We start from the raw sequence: 23,962 nt of genomic DNA on the forward strand, positions 1-23,962 counted from the left end.
ACATGACCGACCTGACGTCACATGACCGACCTGACGTCACATGACCGACCTGACGTCACATGACCAACCTGACGTCACGTGACCAACCAGAAATACAAACAGCAACAAGTCAGAAACCAACATCAGATGTTCATATCGACCCAGTTTACTTATCGGACCAGAACCGATCCTGATGCCAGTGAGGCCCAGAGCTCAAACCTAAACATGTCACACCCAGCAGGTTTGCTACGGAAGCCCAGAGGGGTCACAATTTAATAATTACAGGAAGCAAAATAAAAAGTTATATATGGTAAATGTTTAAAAAAAACCAGAGATGCATGAATCAAATAAATAAATTATCTCAGATAAATGTGGACATTTTGTGTTTTATTTTATTTTAAAAAGAAAACTCATCAACATGTTGTCATTTCATTTCCTAGTCATGAACTGCAGCACATCATACATTTACTTTCTCCTCTTATAAATCTAAAATGCTGCAGGAAACCTGAGAGTCAACAGAACCGGGTCAGAACCGGGTCAGAACGGAGAGCGTTTCTGTCCTCATGACTTCCTGCTGAGAAATTTGTCGACTATTTTTGCTAAAAGTTGCAGCCAAAGTTAAATGTGAGTCAGTCTGTCCACACAGCAGTTAATAGAATGGAGCTGCAGTGGCCTAGTCAAAGTCCAAACCTTAACCCAACTGTAATGCTGAGCCTGGGCCGTCAGAGAGCAGAAGGAGCAGAACCTACCGGGTGATTTGGAGCGGTGCCGCCTGTCCCTGGAGCGGCTGCGGTGGCGCCGCGGGCTCTTGCTGCGGTGGCGCTCTCTGCGAGGCGACGGGCTGTTCGGACAAAACAAAACACGTTTAGAGTCCGAGCAGAACCCAAACCGGCGTCGGGTCAACGGAGACGGGAGTCGAACCTTCGTCTCTTGGGCGATCGGCTCCGCCTGAAAGGCAAACAGTCAGGTTAGCGTCGCCGCGGCAACAGATCGGCTCTGATCGATAAACAGGCGACAACGAACCGGCGAGGAGAGCGGCTGCGTCTGTAGCGAGGCGACGGCGAGCGCCGAGGCCGGTCGTTGTCACGGTGACCGCGTCTGTGGGGCTCCGGGCTCGGCAGCCTCTCGAACTGCAGACCGGAGAGGAACAGGAAAAATTTAAAACATTGAATGAAAGGAGAAACTTTCTGTCATTTATAGGAACTTCATGGTTAAACGTCTTTAAAGAGCAGAATTATGAGACCTTCTCCTCTTCCTCGTCCTCTTCCTCGCTGCTCTCCACCTCGTCCAGGTCTTCCTCCAGAGCGCTGACCCGCGGGTCCAGCATCTCGGCTTCCTCCAGAACCTGCCTCTTCTGCAGCACAAAGAACAACATGGAGTCACCTTGAATCGGACCAGGGCGTGAAGAAGAAGGTTCAAACACACTTCCTGTCTGAACCGATCCGGACCAGACCGGACCGGACCGGACCGGACCGGACGGCTGGACAGACAAACAGACCTGGAGCCGCGGCAGGATGATGTCACACACCCTCTCTGCGTGAAGCAGCTCATCGATGAACTCGTCAACATGCATCAGCTCAAACTCTGGAGGGGGAAAACACACACACACACACACACACACACACACACACACACACACAGATCGAAGGTTTTTACAGATTTGAACTCAACCTGCTCCACTGGCAGGAAAAGTTTCAGTTCATATTTTCTTCTAAATGATCTTTTAAGTTTTAAATCTGAATCTTTTCCTGGCAAAAGATTCAGACATAAACCAGGAAGTAAATGCACCGATCAGATATTAATATTTGTATCGGTCCTGATGCTACGAGTATCGTTGAGGGCAGATCTATTCAATCTATTTCTATGCTGTATTATTTATTTAGAATTCCTAATTGCAGTTTCTGAACCATTTGACTGAAAGTTTATTTTTGTATTTTTACATTTGACCAACATAATCAGCTTGTTGTTTTTGTCAGTTTCATTTTCTTTATTATTTATTTTACACTCTCTGTTATAATCTTAACTGCACTGAAGAAATTAAAGTTGCTTTCACATGTCTGACCAAGCTGGTGAAAATATTCATGTATCTCAGTTTGCTGATAATTTTGCAGTCCTCAGATAAATTTGTAATTCAGAACATTAATGTTTCTGTTTAAAAACAGAAATGTTTTAAGTTAAATCAGCTGGTTTTCTGTATCAGATCGGTCGGTACTGATCCTCAGGTATCAGCAGTGAAAAGGCGGATCAGTTCATCTCTACATGACATCACTGACATAATTCATGCGTAAAAGAAACCAGATGTGGCTTCAATCTAAAGAATCTTTTGGGTTTCCCGTCTTTTCCCAGAAATCCTCTGGGTTCTGGTCTCAGTGGATCTCCACCGGCTCACCTCCGTTCCGGTTCTGACTCTTAATCTTTCTGTAGTCGTTGTAGAGCGGCTCCAGGTACTTGTAGCAGTCCACGGCGGTACCAGTCAGCCTCATGTACATGGCTCCCAGCAGACGGACGTACCTGAGGAAACAGACAGGAAACATTTCCTCTGAACTTCATGGACCAGCGGCAGGTCCAGCAGGTCCGGCTGACCTACAGCTTCTCTAGAAAAGCCTGAAATCTGGAGGAATCTCACTTAAAATCCTCGTTTTTGATGAACTCCACGATGATGTCTTTCTCCGGCTGGATCTGGAGCATCTTCAGCGTGAGGCAGAGGAACGGAGTCGGCTTGATGTTCCCGCCATAAACTCCTCCCACAAACTTCAGCTCCATGGCTTTGTCCACCACCAGCTCCGCTGCACACAGACAGACAACAAACTGAATTTACTGAAACCAAAACCATCTGCTGGGGGAGAGACTGAGGAACCAAACATGAAGTCAGAGATGAACTCAGAAACATCAAACTGGGAGAGAGCTAACGTTTGTAGTTGGAAACCAAAAATGGGTTCAGTACTGATCACATCTTTAGCAATGAAAACATTGCTGATAAGCAGAATAAATAAATATGATACAAAACAATAACTAGAAATGCTGCTAGTTTATTTAATATGAAGATAATTAACTGATTCCATAAATTAGTGATCAGGTGTTACTTTATCTGCAGGATCAGTGGAATAATTGTTCTTAACTAAGTAAGGAAAGCTAATCATGGTGCAAAGTTTTATTTCTGTGTACAAACTGCTGACATTGTGTCTGTATTTTACTTCATAAAGCCAAAGGAAAAATTCAACCTCAATAGAGAACAAAGTTTTATCTGATCTTTATTATAATGTAAAGTTTCTTGCTTGTTGTTTTTTGTTTTCGTCTCAAAGGAAAAGGCAATTTAGTACCATATTAACTTAAATTAAAAACAACTATTTTACAGAAAACGTTAATAAAAAAAATATCCAAATGTAATGCGTTGAGAAAACCTGTATTTTAACCATAATTACCACCGTCAAGCAGCCCTGCAGGGGTTAAATGAAATCTCGTTGAGGTTAGCCTTCAGGGAGCTAACATGCTAACTCACTGACCGGTCAGACCGAAACATTCCTCCTTCCAGTATTTGGACTCATAGATTCGGGTCCGGATGATTTTCTCCACCAGGTATTGCGGGTTGGTTCCATGGATGCTGTTTGCATCTTTAACGGTCCTGTTTGCCATCGGAGGGAAACTCTGTTAGCAACGAGGCAAACACAAGCTAACAGAGGAAACGTCGAAAATCACTTCCGGTTCAGTTGTGTGGAGGGCGGGGGGGAAACAATGCCCATCCTGTCCAGTAGGAGCCACTGTTTTACTAAAAATTACTCGATTCAAATCACTTTGCTACAGTAACAACTTTTTACTAAAAAATAGAAATAAAAATAATAAAAACTAGTAACATTTTTTATTTATTTCAATAACTTCATCATAAAGTGAAACACTTTATATAGCCTTCAAGCTCTTATTTCTATTAATTATGATTTTAAATGAAGGCTCATTAAAAACCTTTAAGGTTGGAATATTATGTCAGACCACTAAAAACATTTAAAATTCAGAAATATAGATTTAGATACAATTGATTAAAACCTTCTGAAAATTGCTTTTTAACTTGATAAACGAGTCTCACTGAAACTAAAAGTCTGATTTACTGAATATGTCTGTATATTTCTGTTTGATCTCAGTTGTAAAAATATTCAATCCATTTAGGTTTATCATACCAGTTGGTTAAAAAAGAAAATATGTTTCAGGAAACTGCAGCAATTTCTCATTCTTACTATTTGTTGTATGAGTGCAGTGAACATTCAATATTGAACCAAACGCATTTTAAGGAAATAAAACATCATGATCCTTTGTCTAGTAAAATATAGGAGAGGATAACATTGCTTTCATCTTATAGTCTATAATACTTATGTAGTTTATATACTTACATCAAGATGGTTTAAATCAGCTCCAGGCTTTTTTCTGCATTGGCCTGAGATGCATGGAGTTTATGAAGCTCCGTCTGGACTGTCCATTTAAAACTCCATTCAGAAAAAGTTCAGGTCACAGCTAAATGAAATTTGCAACAACAACAACAACAACAACAACAACAAAAATGGCTTTGGCCATCTAAACCTCCACTCCTATGTCTAAAAACAAAGGGTGAACAGATCAGCGGGATTGGAACATCCAATATATTATAAATATTACTGAGAACATAATTAGAATATAAATGGATGAACACTGAACAAATACTTTCTCAGGTAATCTGTTTCTCAGATATTATCTTGTAAATTAAACAGTATAGTTTCAGATGCCAGTATCAGAACGCCTGACAATCTGATGGAAATATCTCACGATGAACAGGTCTTCAGTTCTCATATGCAAAAGAAAAACCAAATGTATCCAAACTGGAACAATATGGCTACTTTAAAAGCATTAATATCAGTTCATCTCTGACAGCCTGACTATCTGAACATGAATAGATTTTCAGTTCCACCATGCAAATGAACACTGTATCTCAGATATCAGCCTAGGAACCAAACACTAACAGAAGCTACTTTAAAACGTTGGTATCAGAACATCTCTAACAGCCTGGTGGGAATTTCTCAACGCGAATAGGTTTCCAGTTTTGCCATGCAAATAAGCAACAGTTTGGAACAACGGATGCATCCTGCAAAAAGGCTCTTAGCTTTTCAACATGGAAGAGTAAAGGGAATCAGTTATTTGGAGGACACATTTAGTGGAAATGATGTCAGACCCTTCAATGTTTTCAAAGACCCATATTGGTAAAAAATAGTTTCTTTGAATGTCACTAACTCAAATCTTTTATTCAGTTCTAATTTAAGATTAGACTAACATAGAACTTCCTCTAGTTGTAAGTACTTTTCTTGAGCTTTAGCCAAATGTAATCAAACTGGATGGGATGTTTATCTGATGACAGTCGATATGCCCTCTGACCCTTTGACCCTGCTGCTTGTTTGTAGCTTTTGCCTAAAAGTTTGTTCATTTGTCTTGTTTGTTAAAAGTTTGATCTATCAATATCCAAAGAGAACACCGTCCCAGTCTGCCCTCATTTTGCCGTTTTGGGAATGTCACAAAAGTGGAATTTGGAAATAAAAATATGCCACCAGCTTCTTGCATAACCTTACAGTTTAAATATAATTTCTTCAGTTGATTTGAAGTGATGAGAGAATGGCTGTTCCTGCAGTGCCTGGTGTTTTTTTGCTCCTGACTCTGGGATCTGATGTTAGCTGCAATGTCATGAAGTACTGGAACATGCCATAAAGATCTCAGACAAACAGGACAGGCTTTTCAGTTTTATTTTATTATATCAGTATTTTAAATGCATGTCATCTATTAATCTCAAATAACAACAAACGCCTTTCATTAATTTTGAACTTCTCACCATTAACCATAATTGACTGTACATAAAAGAATTACTTTCTAAAAGATCAGTTATATTTTGTCCTAAACCATTTTTCAAATCTTTGACATCTCACTTAATATGAAAAATTATGCTATAATGGGAACACTTTTTTATTAAGGTCTAATTACATTTTCTTACTACTTAAACATCCAAAGATTATAATTTTAGTGAGAAAGCTTTAAAACAAATCATTCAGTCAGTTTATTATTTCCTTTTCTCAGACTGATTATATTTCTACACTTTCACAGGATGATGCATCGTCCTGCTGCTCCCTCTGATCTCACTGCTAAAACTAAAGCCTCCACCAGATAAGCTGCGATTTTAGGCAGCTGCTCCATCCCTCTGTCACCCTGAGCTCCCATGGCAGGCGACCCGCTGAACTGCTGAAGAACTTCATGAATGAACCAGTTGTCGCTCTCTGCTCTTCTTCTGGCTTCTTCATTCTCCAGGTTTGGGTTTTCTCTCAAAATGATCTGCATCGTATCTTTGATGGCTTTCTCTGCTTCTTGAAACATTTCATTTGTGTAACATCTTCCTTCATTATTCTCAATCATCTCCTGGAGCTTTTGGAGCAGCTCTTCCACCTGAGATGGATCATTCTTCCTGTTGTTGAACACGTGATATCTTCCACCACACTGCCTGACAAAAGCTGCAACTTCTTCATTTTGTATGAGGAGTTTCTCTATGGAGGTTCCTTCTTCCTCCAGGTCGTCTCCATGGCTGAACAGCACCATGGTGTGATCTGCCGCCTTTTCTCCAAACGTCTTCTGAATGAGTTTCACTGTTTCTTGTTCTTCCTTGGTGAATCTGTGAGGCTGGATCACCACCAGAAACACATGAGGACCCGGAGCTGATAACATGATGCACTTAGTGAGCTCTTTTATCACTTCTTCTTCAGTTGCATTTGTTTCAAACAGACCTGGAGTATCAACAATAGCCACAGTTTGTCCATAAATCTCCTCCTTTTTCTTCTGACATGCTGATGTCAGAGAGGTGAAAGACAGCTTGGATGGAAAGACTTTCTTCTGTAAGATGGTATTCCCTGATGCACTTTTGCCAGATCCTGTTTTTCCAACTAACACAATGCGGATCTGTTGATCTATGTTTGATTCCTCACCACCTGTTAAGAAAACATTATGTTTAAAAAACAGTTTGTCAAGGACTTATTTCAGATGTTTTAGTTTTATCTCAGTCAATATTTTAAAGAGAACCCTTTTCTATGAGTGATAGAAAATGGACTGACAGAAACTAGGAGACAAAATGACCGACTTGGTTGTGTTTCACTCGGGTCTCCCAGATATGAACACAAATATCAACATTTTAATTTTCAGATACGGTCCACCCATTATCTCTTGCTTATGCGGGGTAGGGTCACAGGTCAAACATCGTCCCTCCAACATGTTCCTGGGTCTTCCTCGTGAACACTGAGATCCTCTGCCTGTGGCAGGAAGTCCTCTCCAACAAAGTTTAGATTCATGATGAGGCATAAACTCACAGCTGTGAACCTGTTGAAAACCATGTTCAGTTAGTTTGCTCAGTCTAGACCTGATCCGTCTGATCCTCCTGAGTCTTGTGATGTTCCAAATTTCTCACCTTCGTTCAAGGCTCTGAGTCAACAGAGCTGTGACTGTAATGTAGAAACATCATCCATCCCCCCAAAATCTGACACGTTATCATTTAAATGAGTTTTTATTTGCTTATTGACCATTTACAAATGAAAGGTTTGACATGCACGTCCTTCTGTGGGGCTCCTGAGATCCACATCTGTTTAAAAACCAGCATGTTTAAAGAGAAGATAGTTTTGTTTTCAGTGTTTGGAATTAGACTAGTTGGCTTTGGTTTAACCTGTTCAGTAATATGCCTTATGCATTCTATTAGGAACAAACAACAAACAATTAGTAAAGAAACCAGAGTAATTATTATTAACGCTCCCACTCAAAGCTTCATCAGCTTCTTATATTATCCCCAGTCGTCTCCCAACTGCAAAGCCAACAGCAGCTCCAATAACGGCGCATTGCCCAAAGCTCAGCTTCCTTCTGATCTGAAAAAGAATTTCAGCTACTTGAAAGACAAGCCTTTTAATAATCTGTGTGGTAAAATGGTCATGCAATGCTCTTGCTCTGTCTTTGTTCCCCATAGTTTGATTTTCTCTTAGAACGGCTTGTATTCCTTCCTGAATCTCCTTCTTTGCTTCCTGCAGCATTTCAGTGGTGAAGCATCTTCCTCCATTTTTCTCAGTCATCTTGTTGATCTTCTTCAGCAGCTCTTTCACCTGAGCGCGATCTTTGTTTCTGTTGTTAAACACATGATATCTTCCACCACACTGCGTGATGAACTGGCTGACATCGTCTCTCCCTGTGATTAATTCTTCTATGGAGGCTCCGTCTGCCTCCAGGTCGTCTCCATGAGTGAACAGCACCAGAGTGAAATCTGCTGCTGTTTCTCCAAAAATCTTCTGGATGATTTTCATGTTTTCTTCTTCTTCTTTTGAGAATCGTTTTAACTCGGTGACGACCAGGAACGCGTGAGGACCAGGAGGGGTGAGAGCGATGCACTTCATGAACTCAGGAATAATCTCCTTCTCAGGTTTGTTGATGTCAAACAGTCCTGGAGTATCAACCACAGCCAGGCGTTGACCTTCAAACATTCCTGTTTCCCTCCGACACTCTGACGTCACAGAGGAAAATGAAGCCTTGGATTCAAAAGCTTTCTGTTGTAAAATGGTGTTTCCTGTTGCACTTTTTCCAGATTTAATATTCCCAATTAACACGATCCGGATTTGCTGAGCTTCAGCTTCTAGTTGAGGTTCTGCTGCTGTGGCTTCATCTGGACCTGAATGGGAATTTTAAGTGGATATTAAAGCTGTAGTAAGGAAAGGTAAAACTCTCTAACATCATTTGCTAAACACAGAAACAAATCCAGATTCTGGTGAGTCCATCAGAATGAATAAACTATTTAACAGATTCTAGAGTTATGCATTTTTATTGCCATTTATTACAGTGAAACCTTTTTTTACCAAAGAACTCTGGAGAAAGATACTTGTTGTCAACAGCCGTTATATTTAATCATTTTTAATGTCTAAAACATTTTTCATTTATAAATATCTGCTTGATTTTCAGCCACTTGATGCAGAAACAATTTTTCTTGTTAGGAATTCAGTTTTTCAGCTTCACTGCAATATGTCCAGTCAGGGAGAGCGGTTGTTGGGAAGCTGTTTGCAAAATTACAGTCAGAATTTACAGCAATAATTTGGGTTTTGTAAGAAAAAAAATGGGAGTTTGTTTTTCAAACTCATATTTTCCCATGTAATCCATTCATTTTTAAATGTCACAGTTTTAAACTAAACATTTAATGAGTATACCAAACACAATATTCAAATTCACTTTCAAAACACCTGAAGTGGACTACCAAAATAAAAGCTGGCTCTTCCAAACCTCTTTATATACACTCCTGTTTTCAAATGGCTTCATGTCACCTCCTCATCATCGCCTCTTTCTCTCTTTTCTTGTGCAACTTTTCAGCTTAAAACAAAGAATGAGTCATTTTAAAAGCAAAACAGCCATTTAGCAGCATCAGTGATGCATCAGAAGGATTCAGCTTCACCAACAGGAATTTATATAGACATCAACAAGACCCAGCTTTCAGTTTAAGTTTACTTTTTCTTATTGGAAAGTAAATTTGGATATTGAGCTGGATAAATATTTACTTTTTTATTTAGCTAACTCAGAGCTAGCTAACTATTCAAGGCCCCAACACTCTTGGGCTTATTTCACTCCATGGTAGACGACGGGTCCTGAGCAGAAACGTAGCAGACAGCAAAAGAGGCGCTGTGATCAGAATGTATATTAACACGACTGAAAACACCAAGACCTTCCCTCTGGCTCTGATTGGCTGTTTTTGACCCAGAGCAGTGCATTTCTGCAGATACCAGTAGCTCCACAAGGAGAAGACATACTAAACTGTCACAACATAGTAACAACTTTAACAAATACAAAAAAGTCTAAAACAATAAAATAAAATTACAAATTGCAGCTTCAATGTCAACAATAAATTACCAAGTTAAACAAACAACTTGCTACTCTAAGAAAGGTTTCTGTAAATAACTCTGTTTCCACTGTAGCGACTTTGCTAATGTTGCTGAAACAGTAAAGATATCAAACCCGCCATTCAGAAGGAGATTTGCATAAAACAGATTCTATTTATAAAACCTTTATCAAAAACAGAAACATTAAACAGATAAAGAAAAAATGGTCTAAATTTAAAATAAAACATTACAAAAAACTAGTAAATGAGCCTAGAGCAACACAAAGACAGAACCATGTAAACACACATTTATATTGACCAAAGACTGTTTTGGTCGCCACACATGACCAAAACACGGCCTGGAAAACACAAACTGACCAAATTTAGTTTACTTAATGATGAAAGATACAACTAAACAGAAAAAATGTTCAGTTGTATTTTCATTTCACAGTGTGTCACAACACTTAAAATAAATTTGACTTTGTAATTTAGAATCTTTAAATTGGGCCTCTGTCTCTTTAAAAGCTCCTGCTCTTTCTGAGGCTCCACCTCCAGGAAGTCATCCCATCATGGCTCCTCTATTAACCCTTTAACAAAGTTTTATCAGTGTTGCTCTGAGCAGCAGCTCCTTTAATGAGCTCAGTAGAGGTGCAGCTCCACCAGGTGTCTGCTAATTGCTGCTGGCTAGTCTGAAGGAGCTGAATGAGGGAGTCACAGGTGAGAGCTGCTCTGTGAGACAGAGGTTCTGCAGCTCTGAGGAGGAGCTGCACCTCAAAGGTGGGACTTTGAGGTGCCTTTAATGTGTTCTGCATATTAAAAGATTTCTCAAACATGAATAAAAGACTCAAGGCAACACTCCAGGCATTGAATGGAAGAATTATAAAATAATGTAAAGATGAAAAAGTTGGGGGTGCAGTGGTGGCACAGGGGCTAAGCACAGCCCATGTAAGGAGGCCCTAGTCCTCAACGTGGCCGTCGCAGGTTCGATTCCCAGCCTGATGACCTTCGCCGCATGTCTTCCTTCTCTCTCATTGCCCTACTTTCCTTTCATAACACTTTCAAATAAAAGCCACTAGAGCAAAAGAAAAAAAACCTTTGAAAACTGCCCCTTCAAAATGACATGTTTAGACAAGTTATTACTGCTAACAGTTGATGAATAAAGATGTCTTGGCCATAAAACGATCAACCAAGCAAAACATGATCAGACGAAGATTAAACGGTAAAATGGTTACTGAAGAAGTTAATGTTGCATTTAGCATCACTGTAGAATGCAGCCTGTTTGAGCATTAACATAGATCCTTGTAAAAGAGATTAAACCTCCCAATGCAGCCATGACTCCTGCTGCAGCTGCAGATCCAGGCCCTGCAGCTCCAAACTGCTAAGCTGCTAAGCCAACTGCAGCTCCAGCAGCTACATACTGCATAACCTCTGTAATGAACCAGTTGTCATTCTCTGCTATTCTTCTTGCATCTTCAAGCTCCATGTTGGTATTTTCTGCCAGAACAATCTGCATTTCATCTTTAATGGCTCTTTCTGCTTCTTGAAACAGCTCATTAGTGAAGCATCTTCCTCCATTTGCTCAGTCATCCTGTTGATCTTCTCCAGTAGTTCTCTGACCTGAGTGGGATCTTTGTTTCTGTTGTTAAATACATGATATCTTCCACCACACTGACTGATGAAGTCCATTACATCTTTGTTTATTTGAAATAATTCTTCTATGGCGGTTCCTTCTTCTTCCAGATTGTCCCCACCCGTAAACAGGACCATGGAATAATCTGCTGCTTTTTCTCCAAAAATCTTCTGAAGGGTTTTCAGTGTTTCTTGTTCCTCCTCTGTAAATCTTTTTATCTCAATCACCATCAAGAACACATGAGGACCAGGAGCAGCGTAGGAGATGGAGATGGATTTAACAATCTCCTTAATAACATCTTCCTTCGTTTTCTTGGTGTCAAACAAACCTGGAGTATCAACTACAGCCAGGGATTGACCTTCAAAATCTCCCTTCTCCTTCTGGCACTCTGCTGTTACAGAGGAATAAGAAATCTTGGAATCAAACACCTTTTTTTGTAAAATGGTGTTTCCTGTTGCACTTTTCCCACAACCCGTTTTCCCGACTAACACAATTCTGATCTGTTGGTCATCTGGTTCCTCTTGAACTGTGGGTTGGTCTGATTGTTCTGGTTCCTTCAAACCTGTTAATGAATTGAATAAATATATGGGTGCAGTAAAGAAAGACTTCTTTTTTAATCTTTGTCTCCCCCTCACACCTCAAGATGGATTTACTGTTTTGCAAGTAAGAAAAATGAACAAGAAACAAGGTATTTCTGCGGTTTGTCTTATTTTCTTGAGTGAAAGGCTTATCTAAGTATTTTTAGTGGTCAATGAATTAATATTTTCTATGACTGTGTGAAGATTTCTGTGATCAAACAGAAAATTGTTTTCCTGCCTCACCCTGACAGGAGCGATGGTTTAGTGCTGCAGTAATTCCTCATTTATCTTACAATTCCAGAACAATCAGACTGTTAGGATATATGATATCATTTTAAAGAACATTATAGTCCCAGAACAATAAACATGATTTATTTTAAGTTATTTGTGAACAATAATTTATTGACATTTACTAAGTTGTTTATAACTTCACTAAAACAATCAAAAGGATGCAAAACAAGTTTCTGTTTTCTAAGATGTAAAGTTTCTAAAGGTTACCTTTGAGATGCTTTGTTAATTCATTAAACTCTAACCCTTAAATATAGTAAATCTATTTTATGTGAAGATTGAATATGTTTGAAATGAACAGGAAAATGTCTTGATATGAAATCAATCTGGGTGAAAGATTTAAAAGCTTTTAGCTAAAACAACACTAATATAAACACAAAATTAGAAACTTTTACATATTTAATCATCACAAGCAACTACTAGAAAATCAAACATGTAACTAAATAAAATAAAATAAAAGTTTGAATTTCCTGTTAAATGTACTTACGAGGCGTGTTGCTGGCCATCCTGTTGTTTTTAGGTAGTAAGTCTGGAGCTCTTTCACCGTTGATGTCTGTTAGTTGAATAATTTCATTTCTATTTAAGTCTTGATATAGTCTGCTTCCTGCCCCTCCCATCAGACTCTGCTGACTGGTGAAAGGACTTCATTGAGGTTTTAATCCTCAGTAGTTGACATAACAGGACATGACATATTTTAAACTAAATTTTTATTGCATCTGCACAATAAAGCTATTAAGAGTTTATTATTGTTTTACAACTCATTCAACGCGTTTCATAATTGTTTCAATAATCAGAAATTATTTGTAGAAGATTGTAAAAAAAAAAGCTTGAGGTAAAAATGAGAATACTTTAAATGTTTGAGAGAATGTTTATCTTTGATCTCAGCATCTGCCTTGAAAATACTTTTATTTTGTCTTTACCAAGGAACTCACATTATGCGTCTGGAATCTGAGTTGAGCTCTAAAGGATAACCTGCATAAACTCGGCCCAACTAGTGAAATAAATCTGGTTAAATCTACTGAAGAAACAACTGATTAAACACTGCCACCTAGAGGCTTGTGTGGTCAGTAAAGGAAGATTGAAGCATTACTTTAATTTGTTGCTCTTATTCTGACACTTCCAACCCTGGAAGAGATGGGCTCTGAAGGCATACTGACACTTTATTTATACTTTATTTATTTTAAGTTCAACACCTGTAGGCGAGGACAGAGTTAATGCTCTGAGCTACTCAAATCGTTCTGTACCAACAGGTGTCAGGACTTTTGTTTTCATTTATATTATTAACCAGCAGCTTAATTGTCCTCCAAATAAATTTTATCCAGGTTATGTTTCAGTGGTTTATTTTTTTCAAACAGATTTTACCCAAAGGTTAAGATCTAAGTTATTGATTGCTATGACGCATTGTTTGATAACTAGGTTCAATTTGAATGCATAGCTATTGAATCGATATGCGTTATGTAAAGTGCCTTGAGAACATTTATTGTGAAATGGTCCAAAATAAATAAAATTAATTCCAATTAGATTTAGTGGTCTGGTTCATTGCTGCCATAAAAAAATTAAAATTAAAGATGGCTATATATCAACTTTGAGAATAGTAGCTTCAATCCCCTCATGCATCACAATGAAGATGCTGACATACGACTCAAACTTTTGCCTGACATAAAAGTCCCACAGAAAACAAGCCGACATATGAGAATATGCAAGTTTAATAATCCTGTCATAAGAAAATTTACGGCCTGTGATTAACGTAATTCAGGCCCTCTTGCATTATTTTAGTGAATTTGGGACTTTTTAAGTGCGCATACAATATTTTAGACTCTAATTACAATTCATTTAAATAGAAGTATGCTGTAGGCAACTGAACAGTATGAAGTCATCAGAATAAAAAAGAATCAAGGCATGAGATTTTGTCTGTGGGATTTATTTTATTAATCATTCATTGGATTTGCACTTTGACAGCTCACAAGATGTTGCCTCCTCTGCTGTGTGAGTTCTCATATGTCTGCCCAGGCTGCCACATTCAGTAAAAGATTTACCACACACCTTACAGGAATGGGGCTTTTCGCCTGTATGAGTTATCATGTGTTCAGTCAAATTGCTGCCGTACCGGAAGGAGTTACCACAAACTTTGCAAGTATACGGCTTCTCATGTGTATGACTCCTCATATGTCTGGCCACTCTGCTACATTCACTAAACGACTTACTGCAAACTTCACAGGAATATGGCTTCTCGCCTGTGTGCGTTCTCATATGAATAGTTAAATGACAGTTTTTCCTGAAGAACTTACCACAGACTTCACAAGAATATGGTCTTTCTCCTGTGTGGATTCTTGTGTGAACATTCAAACGACTACTAAAAGCAAAAGACTTGCCACACACTTTGCAAGCAAAGGGTTTCTCCCCAGTGTGAGTTCTCATGTGCCGAGCCATGCTACTGCTGCCACTGAAGGATTTACCACACACCTTACACATATGCAGCTTCTCACCTGTATGGGTTCTCATGTGACCCGCCAACTCACTGCTCTGTCTGAAAGATTTACTGCACAGTTCACAGGGGTAGGGTTTCTCACCTGTGTGAGCCTTTATGTGACGTGCTAACTCGCTACTCCGCTTATATGATTTATCACAGAGTGTACAAGGATATGGCTTCTCTCCTGTATGAGTTTGCATATGAGACGTCAAGTATTTACGTCTTGTGAAGGATTTGCCACATATTTCACAAGAAGGAACATTTTTATGACGTTCTAGTTCTGAACTGTCCACATTGTCCCTGTGATTTCTGATGTCCAGAAGCTCCAGATCTTTACTGGATCCTGAGTCTTCCTGGTTGCTTCCTTGTTCATGACGGTTCGCACCTTCAGGATGGATCCCAGAGAGGTTCTGGTTCTTGTTTGGTTCTGGTTCAGTGCTGTCCCTTAGCTCAACAGGTTCCTGTTTTAGTACAATCTGCTTTCCATCCTGATCACTGCAGAAATCCTCCTGCTCCTCTTTAATCTGTATAAGTTCTGGCTCCTCCTTTGACTCCATCCTCTGCTCCAGTTCTGGTTCATTATGGAATATTTCCTCCTCAGCAGGAGTCACCGTAGAGATGTTGCTCTCCTGCTTCAGTGAAAGCTGCCCATCATCCTGAAAGATCCTCACTTCAGTCTGTTCTTCTTTAATTGACAGAGGTTCTGGTTCCTCTTTCGTCTCAGTGACCTGTTGGGGATCCGTTTCTCCCGGTTCCTCTTTTATGTCTACAGGATTTGAAATCTTGTGATCAACAATTGAGTTCCTCTCTTTGGTTATTAACAGATTATCAGCCAGAACCTCCCATGTAGTGATAGACATGACGCTGTGGAAGGCCTGAGGACATAAAGAGTAAAACAGTGAAGACATCACTGCAAAACACATTTAATGAGATCTAAAAACACAACTAGATGTAGCAGTTATAACATCTGGACTGCTGAGCACATCCAAACTAAGCTGCACCCACTAACTTTAAAATGAAATGTAAATGTAAGATATTGACACAGAAAGACTTAACTTTTAGTGAAACATTTAGCGGTAAAACAGAAATATGTACCGTAAATACTTTTCTAAACCATGACGTAATAAGGCTGCTTTAGAATAAAAAAAGAAAATAACAATAAAATATATTTCTATATTCTATATTGCACATTGTTTTGTGGTGGATGAACTCTAATTATTATCATGTATACTGTTCGGTTGTTTTACGAAATTAGCAGGTCTCAGTGCAAATGTAGTTTTCCAGCCGACTTGTGTTGCTACTTAAAGAAACGTTGCCACTCACAAGATGGTGGCGGCGCTGACGTATTGTTTCTACGAGGAATCTACTCTTCATTTTTTGTGCTGCATCAAATTATTTAACCTCCAGCTAATCTCACTCTGACCGCTGCTTCCCTCTCAAGATGGTGGACAAGCGGACACGATCAATGCGGTAAATAGTTAATATTTACGGTCACAACCGATTAAAGATGATTCTCTTACCTTACTAACTTATTGTTATTGTTCTTCAGAAAAACTGCTGGGAACAGAAAAGCGTCCAATAAATGTCCAACACTCTTCGCCTTGAGACCTTTTAGGGCTGTTCTCCAGAAGGAAACTGGTTACCTTCGCTTCCCAGTTAGCACAGAGGCTAACTGGTCTCTTTCAGGCTGTTGTTGCAGCTAAAACAGAGGAAATGACCGTTAAATGAAGGATTCAAATACGAGCAGAGTCAAAGAGGAGGCATTATAGGTAAAGGTTTCTGAAGAGCTAAGTACCAACTGTTTTGTTTCAACGGTTCCTGTTGGTAACACTCTTCTGGGTTCATTACTGCCACCTGGCGGCCAGGAGTGTTTGTTTCTATAGTGCATTTCAGCAACAAGGAAGTTCAAAGTGATAAAACATAATAAACAAGCACAAAACAATGTTTACATTGGATTGGCAAAATAAAGTTTTTGAAACAAAGAAAAGTTGTAATCCAGACTAAAATTAATTAATTTCCTTGTTATTATTAACAAAGGAAAATCTAAACAAACTGGGTTTTTAGCCGTGATTTAAAGGAACTCAGTTTTACAGTTTTCTGGATGTTTGTTCCATATTAGAGGAGCATAAAAACCGAATGCTATAATAATGGCTTCTGTAAAGACATTCAAAGAGTAAAAAATGTGAATTACAAAGAAAATGATAAAGAATTAGTCTTTGTTCAATCAAGGAAACATTTTCTATACTGCAGTACATTTTAAATAAGTAAACAGAATCAATTAATGTAGAAAAAGTCAATATATTAAATATTCCAAGCATCATAAGCAGGACAACTCTACATCTGAAACATCAAATGAATGAATAATATAGATATTAGAATAAAAATGTTTTGTTCTTTATTTGAGATGAATAAGTAAATGTACTTCAAAGTTCCTGTTTCACAAGTTATTTTAATTTATGATAAAAGGTATAATAATGTAAAGACTTGCATCCATGTGTGGGGATGTACTAATGTTAGAATGTTTTGTGTTGTTATTCTTACATTTATAACATCAAACATTTATTATTACTTTACATCATTAACCCAACATTTTATTGTTATTATTTAAAGTGTTCTCTTCCTTCTGTGTGTATAAACTGACCTGGAGGCCCCATCTGCCTGTTCATGTGAAACAGTTATCTGTGTTTCCCAGACCTTAAATTATGTTTCCACAGCTGCCTCCTTATCAACCGAATACTCCCGACCGTAGAAACTGCCTGTGTGCAGAAGGAGTTTGTTTCTCCCGTCCTGCTCTCCTCCCTCCTTTCCTTGATAATAAAAGACGAGCTCAAACTGGAAGTTACCAGAACGTGCGGTGGGCAGCTTGCTGGAGCGGTCCGCTGCGTCTTCTCCTTTCATGAAAGCTTGTTAAAAACTCACATAAGTTGTCTGTGGTTCATTTTACATAGGTTATCGAAAAACACCTATCAACTAACTTATCCTTCACCATGTAATGGTTTTTTAGATAACTTTGTTTCAGGTCTTAGTGAAATAACATTTGAATAAAGTCTGACTGATTTAAAGGAAAATATAAAGAAAGGCAGAAAAGTCAAGACTTTAGTAATGAGCCAAAAGTTCAACAGATAAACAGGTTTATAATAAATACAAACAGATGCAGAACATAAATTAAATACCAATGATTTCTGTATATAAAATAAAAGTATGTGGAAATTATTTAAAACCTTGAGATGTTTACATGTAAAAATCATAACATTGTAATATTTATTTAATATTCCATCTGAAGTTTGGCTTATTTACTGAATAATGAGCCTCATTGAAAAACTCAAGGACAAAACGAGCCACAAAGCATCTATTCATGTTTATTTATTAAACATCTGCTTTACTAACTGAACTTCAATTTGCTTTTATTAAGTATAGAAAGACACAAAATAAATGACAGATCGAGGGCTGTCATGATGTTAAAGCTTCAAACTCAATACTAAGAAAAATACTTGATACGCTGCAGCATTTTTTGTAGCCATGGATTCATTCTAGTTAAGAGCAAGACACATTATAAATGCAATGACATTTCAACTTCATTAATTAAGGACAAAACCAATAAGTATGGGAGAATTCAGTCCTGATTTATAAAAATATGATTTAAAACTCAGTAAAAGAGCAGACAAGGCATTGCTTTCTGTAACTGATAATGTTAAATAATGTTAATGGTGTAGTATTATTTTCTGATGTTGTAAATGTACTCTTTACAGTTATTCAATTAATCAGATTAATTGTGATTAATCAATTATTGAAATAATCGTCAACTGTGCATGACGCCAACATCGAAACAGTTAGCAATGTATACAAATGATCCTCTCTGAAAATTACATTTTTATATCATCTATAAATAATCTTTTTATTATTCATCAGCAGATGAAAAGCATGTGATTTATATCCAAACTGCTTTCCGTATCCTGCACATAAATACAGCTTCTCCCCTGTATGAAATCTCGTGGCTAAAGTCAAGGTATTGTTTGTCCCTGAAACCTTTTCCACCAACCAGACATGAGAAAAGCTTCTCACCTGTGTGAGTTCTCATGACGACTCAAATGGCTGCTATATCTAAAAGACTTTCCACACATTTTACAAGAGTAGGGCTTCTCCCCTGTGTGGGTTCTCATGTGCACAGCCAAGGAGGATTGTCTTGTGAAACCTTTTCCACACGTCAGACAGGAGAAAGACTTCTCACCTGTGTGACTTCTAAGGTGACGGGCTAAATCACTGGGCTGTATGAAGGATTTATCACACACTTCACAGGTATACGGTTTTTCACCTGTGTGGGTTCTCACATGTCGAGCCATCGTATTACCATGACGAAAAGATTTACCACATGTTTCACAAGAATATGGTTTCTCCCCTGTGTGTGTTCTCATATGTCTGGCTAAGTTACTACAGTGGCTGAATGATTTTCCACACACTTGACAGTGATAAGGCTTCCTACCTGTGTGGGTTTTCATGTGTTTGGCTCTGGCACTACAATCAGCAAAGTATTTATCACACAGTTCACAGGCATATGGTTTCTCACCTGTGTGAGTTCTTATGTGATCAGTCAGATACTTATATGTAGTGAAACATTTGCCACATATTTCACAGGATGGTATATTTAGTTTAGGTGCTTTTAGTTTTGAGTTGTTTCCTCCCGGGTTGCTTCCTTGCTGATGCTGGTCCTCAGCTTTAAGGCAGTTCTCAAAACGAAGTTGGTCCTCGTTTGGCTCTCTGTTGTCCTTAAGTTCATCAGCAGGAGTCACCAGACAGGTGTGAACCTCCTGCTTCTCCACCAGCTGACCTCCATCCTGATCACTGCAGAGATCATCCTCCTCCTCTTTAAACTTCACAGGTTCTGGTTCTTCTGGTTCCTCTTTCACCTGTGAGGGTTCTGGTTCCTCCTTTGTCTCCATCATCTGCTGCAGTTCTGGTTCAGTGTGGAATATTTCCACATCAGCAGGAGTCACCATAGAGGTGTTGGTTTCCTGCTTCACTTCATCCTGGGAGATCCTCAGTTCAACCTGTTCTTCTTTGATTGGTTCCGGCTCTGGTTCCTCCTGCTTCTCAACCATTTGCTGAGGTTCTGGTTCCTCCCCTTCCTCTTTTATCTGTGCAATGTTTGGAGTACTGTAATCAACAATTAGGTTTCTCTCTTTGGTTATGAGAGAGTTGTCCTCCAGAACCTCCCATGTAGTGACAGACATCATGCGTTGGAGGATCTGAGAGGAAGAACAGAAGATTATTTACATTTCTGTAAAATGTTTTTATTAAGAGAAAAATGTAAAGTGAGATTTGTCATTTAAAGTGATGGTTGTAATTATTACCAAGGTTGGCTAAGTAAATCATCAGTATCAATACATTCAAATATGCAATAAAATTTGTTTTCAATTTAAGCACATTTTGGATATCAAAAATTGTTTAAATTACTCCAAATTTCCATGTAATATTTATAATTTTAATTTGGAATACTTTCAAGAACTTCCAGTCCAACTGAACTTTTGTAGAAACTTTTAGGAAAGTTTCCAGAAACATTCAGCCCCTGAACAGCGTGTCAAACTGACACGGCATTGGATGGAGACACCCAAAGTCCAGCAGGAAGCAGCAGGTGGGCAGGTTGAGGACCTGGAACCACGTGTTTACTTACAGAAAGAGCTGGTAGCGTTTCAGAGTCCAATAAATGTCCAGTATTTACTGTGTGAAGTCATTTTTGTCCTCTTTAAGAGACCCATTTCTTCTTGTTCTCAATTAGCTTGGAGGCTAACTGGTCTCTTTCAGGTTGCTGTTGCTGCTAAAACAGAGAAAAATCCCTGTTACAGAAAGGCTTGTAACACTGTCAGCCGTTAAAAGGAGACAAGCATGAAGTTTCTTTACAACCATTTACTTTGAGATATTTACTAAATGTCTTTTCTAACAAAGTATCACAATATCTCAATCGACAATAAAGATCATGTCTTTCTATTCTGAGTCCATTACAATACTGTAATAATTCAAATTAAATTCAAAATTCAAAAATACTTTATTAATCCCAAAAGGAAATGAAATTATAAATACATAATGAATAGAGACCTGGAATATTTTTGTTATTTAATTAATGATCTGAAAGATTAAAGTGTAGCAAAAACAAATGTTAACGATGTAAAATCGATGTTTATACCGAGGATCACAGTAGAGACGTTCCTAACGAAGCTGTAGCTGAACAGGTTGAACTAAAGATTGTCACAAGCTACATAAATTATATAGACTTAAAACATTTTACTCCCCCTGTTGTATTTTACACCATGATAACTACTAAATAAATAAATAGACATTCAGTTGGAAATAAACTCCAAACACAAACTGAGTTTAAGCTTAAACACAAACAGTAATGAAGAAAACAAACCATCGAGCTGATGACACGGACATGTCCTGGTTCCTCCGCGGTATTAACTAGTTCCTTGATCATAATTTCTGTTTTCCAGTGTTAGTTCATTCAGAACCGTAAACTTAACAGACAGGAGATTCCGAGGTGATTTGGGTTTCGATCTTTTCCTCCTAACGGACGATGCTGTTGAATTTTTCTCCAGCAGCAGGGAGTCGATCTGATTAATTCTCTCTGATGATGAACCGAAGATTTTGTTAATGTTGTCACTGAAATATTCAGCTCAAAGCAAAAACTGTTTTCTACCCGAACATGCAGATGGAATCCTGGAAGCTAAGCTACTAGCTTCTTCTTGTTTACTTCCGCCGGAAGTCCCACACGGAGATTTGCACTCGAAACAGTTCACGTCCTTTGAGTTCCGACTCCGACTCTAAGCATTTGGATTTTTAATCAACTATTAATTTATTGTATTTGAGTTATAATCCAAACATAAAAAGATATTTTTTCTATTAATGTTTTAATTATTTAATACAGGGACCTAGATAGATAGATAGATAGATAGATAGATAGATAGATAGATAGATAGATAGATAGATAGATAGATAGATAGATAGATAGATGTAGTTCTAAGGTATTTCTGAAAACCAATTAATACTACATCACTTATAAAGTTTCCAGAACAAACTGGAAGGGTCTGTAATTAAGTTTAGCAACTTTATTTAATATCCAGACAAGGCAACCAATGGTAATAAAATAGCAAGGCTACAGCTGAAATGAACACATAAACAATTAAAACCTGAAAATATAATAAAAATCATGACTACATTAACATGCAGTCAAAAGACAAAAATGCTGCAGAACATCAACAGGTCCAAGGTAGAACTGAACATTAGTTTACCCAGGACCATTAATGCAATTAATGTTTTAGTGTAAAGTGCCAAGAGGTAAAGAAATCTAATAAATATTACAGGTAAGTTAGTGGAATATAAAAATAAAAACAGTGACAAGTTAAAACCATAAAACAATCCTCAAAACAAAACATCACACGTTTTATTATTGTCTAAAAAATATTCTTAGTACAATCAATAAAATAAATGTCACTTTATTTCTAAAGCACTTAAAATATAACACAGCATCTGACAGACGTGCTAAAAAAATAAATAAAAAAGACAACTACAAAAAAAATAGAAATCAAAGCATCAGAAATACAAGTAAAGATACAACATTAAAACACAGACGCTACCTCACTCCTGGTTAAAAACCAAAGGAAAAAAGTGTTTTAAATGAGCTTTAAAAACAGAAAGAGATGCTTCCTGCTTCACGTTCAGCAGCAGCTCATTCCACAATTTAGGAGCCAGAACTGAAAAGGCTCCAAATCCTCTGGATTTATAAAAGGTATTCAGGATTGCTGCGACAGACTGGCGACCTGTCCAGGTGACCCACCTGAAACCTTCACTGGAGAGGCAGCAGTACCTCCCGACCCCACCAGGGATAAGGATGGATGGATGGATGGATGGATGGATGGATGGTAAATTATCTGGGCAGATGATCAAAGAGCACATGATGGCATAGAGAGGTAAAGTAGTTCAAGACCAATAAACACAAACAAAACTTTTAAAATGGAATTGAATCTGATCCTGGTTAACGCTGATCAAAAGAGAGTCACAATAATCCAGACATGAAGTAATAAAAGGGAGGATCACTGTCTCTAAGTGGAGGGAAGGGCCCTGATTGTTGACAGTTAAGTTTCAGGCAGGTTTTCATTTTCATACCTAAATTTGTGACAGTGGATTTTTTTAAAGGGGCCAAAGGAAAAAAAAATCAAAGGTGGAGATACTGCTGGGCCACTAGAACCCAGTGGCAGAAGATAAAGTGAGACGAGAACCAAGAATACAGCCCAGCGGTAAAACTATCCATCACACAGAGCCGTCGATCAGAAAGGTAAAACCTGAACCACTGATGGCTCCCACTGCCAGTTCAGGTTGTTTTCACATTTTTACTGGCTTAACCATTGATAAGCACTAAAAACCCATGACTATAAAATGAAAAGAGATTAGATCATCTTTAAGTAATAACAAAATAAATATGCTAACACAAACACATTTAGTTTTGCAGTGCAGCTTTTATCATTGGTGGCTGAAGGAATGAGCTCAAGGTCCCAGGAGTCTCCTACCCATCACTCTTTGTCCACCAGACATAAAACCTCCCACTAAAACAGACATACTAAAGATTTTTAACTGATTCGTGAGTATATAAACACTGTAAGGCACTCGCCAAACGACTCCCCACTCAGAGGCCAATGAGTGCTGAGATTCAGACCTGGCTGGTCTCACCCTGATCAGTATTTCAGGACAAAAAGACTCGCCTGGGTTCTGACGACCTACATCTCTCCTTTCTATCATTTAGTTGGACTGAGTGTCCAACTAGGATTCCCAGACAGAACCCATCAATAGTCATCCATCTGCATTTCCACTGAAACTGGGGGATTCAAAGTGGAGGCTTTGGGGAGACAGAAGTTTTCATGCCCCAGATGATTTCTGCAGAAGGCAGATTGTTGACGCCTGTTGAAATGGTTTTCAGATGTTTGTTGTCACACAGACCCACTGAGCTCCTGTGAAACTCCTCCCACTGCAGTTTTCTCATATATGTGGTTTACAACAGTAAACATGGTGCAGAGGTTCGACTATTACGAGTTCATGACAAGCAACAAACGCTTCAAACATCAAAATGATCAAACATGTAGTGTAAAATA

At 38.4% G+C, this 23,962-nt stretch overlaps 3 protein-coding genes and 1 pseudogene across 4 annotated transcripts in view; all 4 read right to left on the reverse strand.

Annotated features, from left to right (window-relative positions):
• Positions 1–3,684, reverse strand: part of prpf38a (pre-mRNA processing factor 38A) — a 6,783-nt gene extending 3,099 nt beyond the window's left edge. The window contains exons 1-8 of the mRNA XM_007569375.2: positions 3,483–3,684; positions 2,606–2,765; positions 2,369–2,490; positions 1,478–1,563; positions 1,223–1,333; positions 1,003–1,109; positions 901–927; positions 729–820 (exon numbers count right to left, since the gene is read on the reverse strand). Coding sequence (XP_007569437.1) covers positions 729–820; positions 901–927; positions 1,003–1,109; positions 1,223–1,333; positions 1,478–1,563; positions 2,369–2,490; positions 2,606–2,765; positions 3,483–3,612 — 835 coding nt within the window. The 5' untranslated portion in view covers positions 3,613–3,684. The remainder of the gene's footprint in view (positions 1–728; positions 821–900; positions 928–1,002; positions 1,110–1,222; positions 1,334–1,477; positions 1,564–2,368; positions 2,491–2,605; positions 2,766–3,482) is intronic.
• A 2,034-nt stretch (positions 3,685–5,718) lies between these two features.
• On the reverse strand, positions 5,719–12,894 carry LOC103149974 (GTPase IMAP family member 7-like). The gene is made up of 2 exons (XM_016680394.1): positions 12,846–12,894; positions 5,719–6,959 (listed from the first exon to the last, which is right to left on the reverse strand). Exons 1-2 carry the CDS (start codon positions 12,862–12,864, stop codon positions 6,082–6,084), a joined length of 897 nt encoding a protein of 298 aa, XP_016535880.1. The 5' UTR covers positions 12,865–12,894; the 3' UTR covers positions 5,719–6,081.
• A 1,369-nt stretch (positions 12,895–14,263) lies between these two features.
• LOC103149975 (zinc finger protein 570-like) lies at positions 14,264–16,734 on the reverse strand. 2 transcript variants are annotated; one of them, XM_016680371.1, is made up of 3 exons: positions 16,642–16,734; positions 16,349–16,527; positions 14,264–15,703 (listed from the first exon to the last, which is right to left on the reverse strand). In XM_016680371.1, exon 3 carries the CDS (start codon positions 15,686–15,688, stop codon positions 14,291–14,293), a length of 1,398 nt encoding a protein of 465 aa, XP_016535857.1. In that variant the 5' UTR covers positions 15,689–15,703; positions 16,349–16,527; positions 16,642–16,734; the 3' UTR covers positions 14,264–14,290. The 2 variants fall into 2 exon arrangements, with proteins under 2 accessions (XP_016535857.1, XP_016535856.1); XM_016680370.1 differs by having other exon boundaries at positions 16,624–16,734.
• A 2,106-nt stretch (positions 16,735–18,840) lies between these two features.
• LOC103149976 (zinc finger protein 37 pseudogene) lies at positions 18,841–21,321 on the reverse strand (annotated as a pseudogene).
• Between the last annotated feature and the right edge of the window lie 2,641 nt (positions 21,322–23,962).

Source organism: Poecilia formosa, unplaced genomic scaffold, assembly GCF_000485575.1.
Source record: "Poecilia formosa unplaced genomic scaffold, Poecilia_formosa-5.1.2 Scaffold240, whole genome shotgun sequence".
In the NCBI taxonomy this organism is placed as follows: domain Eukaryota; kingdom Metazoa; phylum Chordata; class Actinopteri; order Cyprinodontiformes; family Poeciliidae; genus Poecilia; species Poecilia formosa.